Source organism: Scophthalmus maximus, chromosome 6 (genome assembly GCF_022379125.1).
Source record: "Scophthalmus maximus strain ysfricsl-2021 chromosome 6, ASM2237912v1, whole genome shotgun sequence".
NCBI classification, from domain to species: Eukaryota; Metazoa; Chordata; class Actinopteri; order Pleuronectiformes; family Scophthalmidae; genus Scophthalmus; species Scophthalmus maximus.
This window is the reverse complement of record NC_061520.1, coordinates 426,987-435,000: the sequence shown is the minus strand read 5'-3', so window position 1 is coordinate 435,000 and position 8,014 is coordinate 426,987. Positions and strand designations below refer to the sequence as shown.

Genomic DNA, 8,014 nt, shown 5'->3' with positions numbered 1-8,014 from the left:
TGACTGGAACTGAACCAGTCAAGTCTCATGTTTACACAGTTATTAAACTGAATCATGTTCTTAGTGGAACCTGATGTAAAAGTAATGTATCCAGTATGACCCCCACCACACCCCCCACCACCACACCCCCCTACACTACACCACCACACCCACCAACACCACACCCACCACACCACTACACCACACCCCCACCACCACCACCACCACACCCACCACCACTACACCCCCCTACACTACACCACCACACCCCCCACCACTACACCCCCCTACACTAAACCACATCACCACCACACCACCATACCACCACTACACCACCACCACACCCCCACACCACCACTCCCACCACACCCCCACACCCCACCACCACACGACCACACCCACCACCACCACCACTACACCACCACCACACCACCACATCCCACCACCACACCCCCACCACACCACCACTAAACCATCACACCACCACCACACCACCATACCACCACTACACCACCACCACACCCCCACACCACCACACCCACCACACCCCCACACCACCACACCCACCACACCCCCACACCCCACCACCACACCCCCACACCACCACCACTGAACCATCACACCACCACCACACCACCACTACACCACCACCACACCCCCACACCACCACACCCACCACACCCCCACACCCCACCACCACACCACCACATCACCACCACCACCCCCACCATACCACCACTAAACCATCACACCATCACACCACCACCACACCACCACTACACCACCACCACACCCCCACACCACCACACCCACCACACCCCCACACCCCACCACCACACCACCACATCACCACCACCACCCCCACCATACCACCACTACACCACCACCACACACACCACACCCCCACCACACCCGTCATACCCACCACCACCACACCACCACTACACCACCACATCACCACCACTACACCACCACTACACCACCACCACACCACCACTACACCACCACATCACCACCACTACACCACCACTACACCACCACCACACCCACCACACCACCACTACTACATCACCACACCACCCCCACCATACCACCACTACACCACCACCACACCCCCACACCACCACCACACCCCCACACCCACCACACCACCACTACACCACCACACCACCACTACACCATCACACCCCCACACCACCACCACACCCCCACACCCACCACACCACCACTACACCACCACTACACCATCACACCACCACCACACCCAACACACCCCCACACCCCACCACCACACCACCACACCCACCACCCCACCACTACACCATCACACCACCACACCAGACCCCCCCCCCCCCCCCCCCCCCCCCCCCCCCCCCCCCCCCCACCAGCAGGTCTATTCATGGCCGTCGTCACACGTGGACATTCTCCTGGTAGGTGAAGGCTGCAGGTCGTAATGATCTGTTCCCGTGTCACGTGCTCGATGCTCTGCTTCATTTCAGCAGCTTGAAAACATTTAGTTAAAAGCTCAATGAAACACTAACTGCCCTCCCCGGTCTTTCACCGCCGGCTCCTCGGGGGAATGAGCAAGAAGAAACCAGTGGCTTCTAAAAGCTTTTCCTGTGCAGCTGCACAACAAAGGCCGTCAGCGGGCGTTTCAGCAGCTCTTTGTTGGCCGTTATCAAGGTGTGAAGGCTTTGAAAACAACACCTGTGCTAATGTGTGGGACAATTCCTCCCGGCCCCGAGAGATGCTAAAAGGAAGTGGGACGGTCATTATGAACAGTGCTCACCTCCGTGAACTCCTGCTCACCCCAGGTTGAGCCGCTTTGTGATTGGCAGCCGGAATTTCCTTTTCCCTTCTGCTCGGGCTTCGGTGTTTTCACGGCGTGAGGAAGACTCAGCACAGCTCTGATGAAAGAAGTCAGCGAGCTGGAGTCTGTGGGAGACGGGAGCCGGGGACGAGCCAATAAAACCTGGACCAGAGTATCTGCATCAGGGATCACACAGAACTCTGTGGTCGGCAACTTTAAACTTTAAAGTTCATTCTCCAAAGTATTTATCTGAACAATAACATTACGTACAGAGAAGAAAATGAACCGAGTGTGTGTGTGTGTGTGTGTGTGTGTGTGCGCGCGTGCGTGTGTGTGCGTGTGTGTGTGTGTGCGTGCGTGTGTGTGTGTGTGTGTGTGTGTGTGTGTGTGTGCCTGTGTTTGTGAGAGTGCGTGTTTGTGTGTGTGTGTGTGTGTGTGTGTGTGTGTGTGTGTGTGTGTGTGTGTGTGTGTGCGTGCGTGTGTGTGTGTGCCTGTGTTTGTGAGAGTGCGTGTGTGTGTGTGTGTGTGTGTGTGTGTGTGTGTACTGGAGGAGGCGGGAAGCACACCACTCCCAGCTGGGTATTGCCCTGCAGCTGACCTTGCTGTCTCTGCAGTAATTAGACAGCGGCAGGCGACTGCCTCCTGAACTCCTGCTGCCCCCCCCCCCCCCCCCCCCCCACACACACACTGGGTGTGAAGAGGAGGGTTCAGACCTGAGAGATCCAGTGTCACTGTGTCGTCGTGATTCAGCCGGAGCTGCCGGGAACACGGAGCGTTGAGTTCCAGCTGCACGCCGTTCGCTCGTGGTCTCGTTTCCAGCGCTGCAACATGAATCTGTTGATTAGAGATTCTTCCTCCAGCACGTGGTGACGTCAGCTCTTGTTAGAACCGTCAGTGATTGATCGCTGATAGAGGACGGAGCTTGTGCAAGGTCAATTAAAAACCTGTTTTCTTACGGTTTCTATCCACACGGCAATTTGGCCCGAGCTTGTTTGTTCTGAGGTCCTGTGTGTTGTGACGGCTGATAAAAGCCTAATGAATGAAACAACACTGTAACAGGAGAGCACAGTTTGAGTGCTGACTTTTAATGAGAGCTGTCAGCTTTGTTTGTGAGGCTCAAATCCCATTAAGAGCTTTCAGTTATTTATCAGGACCTGTCTGCCTCCACTGATTACTTTAATGGGCTTTTGCAAATGAAGCAAACAAAAAACCCAATCACATCAATTCAAACAAGGGGACGTTTACTGAGGACGTCCTGCTCCGGATCAGATACAGTCCGGCCTGTAATCTGTGATTCAACACTGTCACTTTTCCGTCTTTGCTTTGCTCCTGTCGTCGTCACCATTGGAAGGTTATTGGCACAGACACTGTGATGAAAAGAAGTGTGTCGTTTTTCAAAGATCGTGGCGGTGCAGAGGAATAAACTGTGTTTGTTCTGCACTAGACAAACATATTGGATGCGTCTGAAAGTGTCACATAAACTGACAAGTTGCTATAAGAGTGTCAGCTGATGTAAAGTCTTAAAAGTTGTTAAAACTACTGACTCGGCAGAGGATGTGAAATACAGTATTGTACGTGCACATATACAAATACTCCCTTCATCGTCTTTATGTCCAGATGAATAAATCATGTTGAATCCGTCCTGTCCTTCGACGAGGATGTTGCTGATGTTTACTCACAAACATACTATAAAACAATGGGAATGACTCTGATGATCCTGCTAACACACACACACACACACACACACACACACACAAAACGGCCTCACACACACACACACACACACACACACACACACACACTACGGCCTCACACACACACACACACACACACACAAAACGGCCTCACACACACACACACACACACACACACACACTACGGCCACATACACACACACACATATGACGGCCTCACACACACACACACTCACAAACACACATGACGGCCTCACACACACACACAAAACGGCCTCACACACACACACACACACACACACACAAAACGGCCTCACACACACACACACACTACGGCCACATACACACACACACATATGACGGCCTCACACACACACACACTCACAAACACACATGACGGCCTCACACACACACACACACACACACGACCGCCTCACACACACACACACACACACACGACGGCCTCACACACACACACACACACACACACACACAACGGCCTCACACACACACACACACACACAAACACGACGGCCTCTCACACACACACACACACAAACACGACGGCCTCTCACACACACACCACGGCCTCTCACACACACACACACACACACGACGGCCTCTCACACACACACACACACACGACAGCCTCTCACACACACACACACACACGACGGCCTCTCACACACACACACACACACACGACGGCCTCTCACACACACACACACACACACACACACACACAACGGCCTCTCACACACACACACACAAACACGACGGCCTATCACACACACACACACACACACACACACACACACACACACACACACACACACACGACAGCCTCTCACACACACACACACACACACGACGGCCTCTCACACACACACACACACACACACACACACACACACACGACAGCCTCTCACACACACACACACACACGACGGCCTCTCACACACACACACACACACGACGGCCTCTCACACACACTGGATCACTTTCCCGAGGACTTTCTGCTCCAATATTAACCTCGGTCACGGGCGAGCAGCCAAATCCCACACTGGCGTCCTCAGCACTTCACACACGCTATGTTTTCTCCGACTCCCTGACCGGAGAGGACGGCGCTCATCTGCCCAGCAGCCCGTGTAATCTCTTTGAGAATTTGTGTTTGAGCGATGAGGAGGGCTCATCCCCTGATTTCATTACCTTTCCCTGACCCCAGAGACTGACAGATCTAATTGCACAATCACTACCCCCCCTCACCCGCACCCCTCCGTCAACCCCATGTTCCCTGCTCAAATGACCGGCCTCCATTTAGTCTCCGGGTGGATGGAGAGACAGTTCATTCACACAGCAAACCCCCGAGCCTTTAATCTCGCTTTGGAAAACTATCAGTTGGAGTGAAAATGGCCTCTGTTCCCTGAGAGAAAAGATCCTCGCTGCCAGAAATATTACACAAAACTCACGGGGTGTTTTTTCGATGACAACAACAGAACCTTCTGTCGAGTTCACCTGATGAGCTTCTGATGCACAACGTTCTCTAGGTCTGTTTAACTTATTCAACAAATGTTCTATTTCCACCAGGTGATCCTGTGGGGCCGGACGGAAAAGTGCCTCAAAGAAACATCGGAAGAGATTTCTCTCTCAGGAACCGAGTGCCACTACTTCCTGTGTGATGTGGCCAATCGGGAGGAGGTTTACAAGCAAGCCAAGGTGGTGAGAGAAAAGGTACAACAGCCTGATATTCATAAAGATATTTTCTGTCTTTTGCACACCGTGCAGCACATCATAAAACATCTCCCCGCGATGCGTCTGTCTGCTCTGTAATGTGTTGGCGCTGAGCCACGCTGTCTCCCATCTGGTGTATAGATTACACTTCATCTGAAATATCTGTGTAAGAGCGGGGGAATATTCCTGACAGCTCTGGAGCAGAACAACTTCCATCCTCTCATGACAGCAGAATATGTAGGTTTTTTCTTCTCCTCATTGTTGTGCTTTTTAACCTCAGGTGGGCGACGTCACGATATTGGTGAACAACGCAGCTGTAGTTCACGGCAAGAGTCTGATGGACAGCGACGACGACGCCCTTCTGAAATCCCAACACATCAACACCTTGGGACAGTTCTGGGTAAGACTCGGGAATGTAAAGCAGATCACGTGTAGATGTGGGGGAATTCCTCACAAGTGATCGTTTTCATATTTGGATTATAGCGTGACAGTGTGTACAGTATAGGCAGCGCCAGACTTGCCAATCATCGCTGCTATTGTGGCAGGTTGAGTGGGGTATTTCCAAATTGCTTCCCGGCCCCTGAAATATCCGAGGTGTTTCATGGCGTTTTGATTGTGAGCGGAGACCAAAAGACTATTTCATAAGCAGACAGAAATGCAATTATCAACTAAATGGAAATGGAAATTGAATCTGCGGTCACAATGTGGTCTGTTCTTCTTTCACCTTCTATTACCACTTTGTCTTCATTCTCTTTTTCTGTCTCTGCTCGTCTCAGACCACGAAGGCCTTCCTGCCTCGGATGCTGGAGCTGCAGCACGGACACGTCGTGTGCATCAACTCCATTCTGTCCCAGTCGCCCATTCCCGGGGCCATAGACTACTGCACCTCCAAGGCCTCGTCGCTGGCCTTCATGGAGAGCCTGACGCTGGGCCTGCTGGACTGTCCGGGCGTCGGCTGCACCACGGTGCTTCCCTTCCACACCAACACAGAGATGTTCCAGGGCATGAGAGTCAGGTGAGAACGTGGGAAGTCACTTATTCACTTGTTGTCTGTGGCTGTTTAAAGCCTTTGTAGACCACACTGTACTTTGACCTCTGGACCTTTACAGAACTGTTTCTATGACACACGGTGTTCGAGCACTTTGACCTGTCACAGTGTTCTGTAAGATGTTATAGGGGAAAAAACTACAGCAACAAAAAAAAAACATGCAGGTACAGATCAGGAAATTCAGTTAATGTTCACATCTAACAACAGAATCGGGGGAACAATGTGATCCCAGTAAGTCTCTATATATATATATATAACTAGCTGAAGCAGGCGTCGTTGAGACTGAAATCTGACCTTATCCATTCCACCGAAGGGCTTGTTACAAGAGGTGCACGCTCTCTGATCATCACTTAATCTCAGAACTCCTCTTTACCTTCTCCTGTAGGTTTCCCCAGCTCTTCCCTCCTCTCAAGCCGGAGCTGGTTGCCCAGAGGACTGTGGATGCAGTCAGAGCCGACAAGGCCTTCGTCTACCTGCCCTGGACCATGCACGCCCTGGTCCTTCTCAAAAGGTAAACAGCTCGTATTAAACTTTTTCTTTTGATCTTGTTTCATTGCCACAGTTATTATTATATTGTATATATTATATATATATATATATATATTACTTAACTTTCTGTCTCTGGTCTTCTGTAAACTTTTCAGCTTCATGCCACAAGTTGCGCTTGAAGAAATCCACAAGTTTTCTGGGAGTTATACCTGCATGAACACATTCAAAGGGAGGACATGAACCCGGATTTTCTCCGAATGTGAGCGACCTCAACATCTCTGGGGAATAACGAAGGGAATATGGACCTTAAGACATACGGAAGTGGAGGAGGCCCCACGGTGTGAAGGACAATGCTTCGGGTCGTTCAAAGAGAATAAAGGACAAAGTGCCGGAGACGCCGGGTCCCGTTGTGCTGTACGTGTGAGTGCGTGTCTGTATAGTGAAGAGTCGAATGCCGTTCTCACACTGAACAGAAGCCATGCGTAGTTCTGTTCCAGTAGTTATTCTGGGAGTCTTTTGTGACACTTTGTCTGTTTTTACACATCTTTTTATCTGTCTTTTTAATGTCTTTGAATCAAAACAAAGTAATAAAACTCAGTTTTAGAGACGCACTGTTTTTCTTTGTGCTCGACACAAATAGAAAAAGAATGAATACTTGGGAAGAACACCTTGTTCTATGTCTGGATTTGGACTCGGCCTGATGACACCTTTGATTTAATCCACGCATGAGATCAGTGACTGTGACAGACGTTGTTGTCTGAACATCAAACACTGTGTCTTCCTGTTTATTCTCTGCTGTCAGGAAATGGAGCAATTCTCCAAAAAAGCATAATGAACTGAAAATATGTTGGTCAGGAGAGAGGTTCATCCCCCGTCGATGAACCACACTGAGCCCCGAGGACAGCCGTCACATTAAAAAACCTCAAGTATTGTATTGCACGTTGTGTAAATAATATATCATATTTGGTTTTGTTAGCTTGGCCCATGCTCATACAATCATGCAATGTCTTTAACTGCTGCATGTTTGTGTTCGCAAAACCCAGAAACAAAATGGGACAATATGAAGCATCTTTCAAAAGATTACATGTTCCAAGACGTCAGCTAAAAAAAAAGATATTAATAAATGCCAGTCTCACAATAACCTTTGTACTGAGGATATTATTTAAGAACTAGAAAAGCCAAGATGCCTGTAGATGTAGATGAATTACTGACCAAACCCTGGTAGATTTGAATTAAACGCTGGTCTGTAGCCTCGGGGAAATG

General features: G+C 50.2%; 1 protein-coding gene across 1 annotated transcript in view; it reads left to right on the top strand.

Moving 5' to 3' along the window:
- dhrs3b (dehydrogenase/reductase (SDR family) member 3b) overlaps positions 1-7,358 on the top strand; it is an 8,862-nt gene extending 1,504 nt beyond the window's left edge. Inside the window, exons 2-6 of the mRNA XM_047332926.1 lie at positions 5,071-5,214; positions 5,495-5,614; positions 5,991-6,229; positions 6,648-6,773; positions 6,907-7,358. Of these exons, the coding sequence (XP_047188882.1) occupies positions 5,071-5,214; positions 5,495-5,614; positions 5,991-6,229; positions 6,648-6,773; positions 6,907-6,991 (714 nt within the window). The 3' untranslated portion in view covers positions 6,992-7,358. The remainder of the gene's footprint in view (positions 1-5,070; positions 5,215-5,494; positions 5,615-5,990; positions 6,230-6,647; positions 6,774-6,906) is intronic.
- Positions 7,359-8,014: the final 656 nt, after the last annotated feature.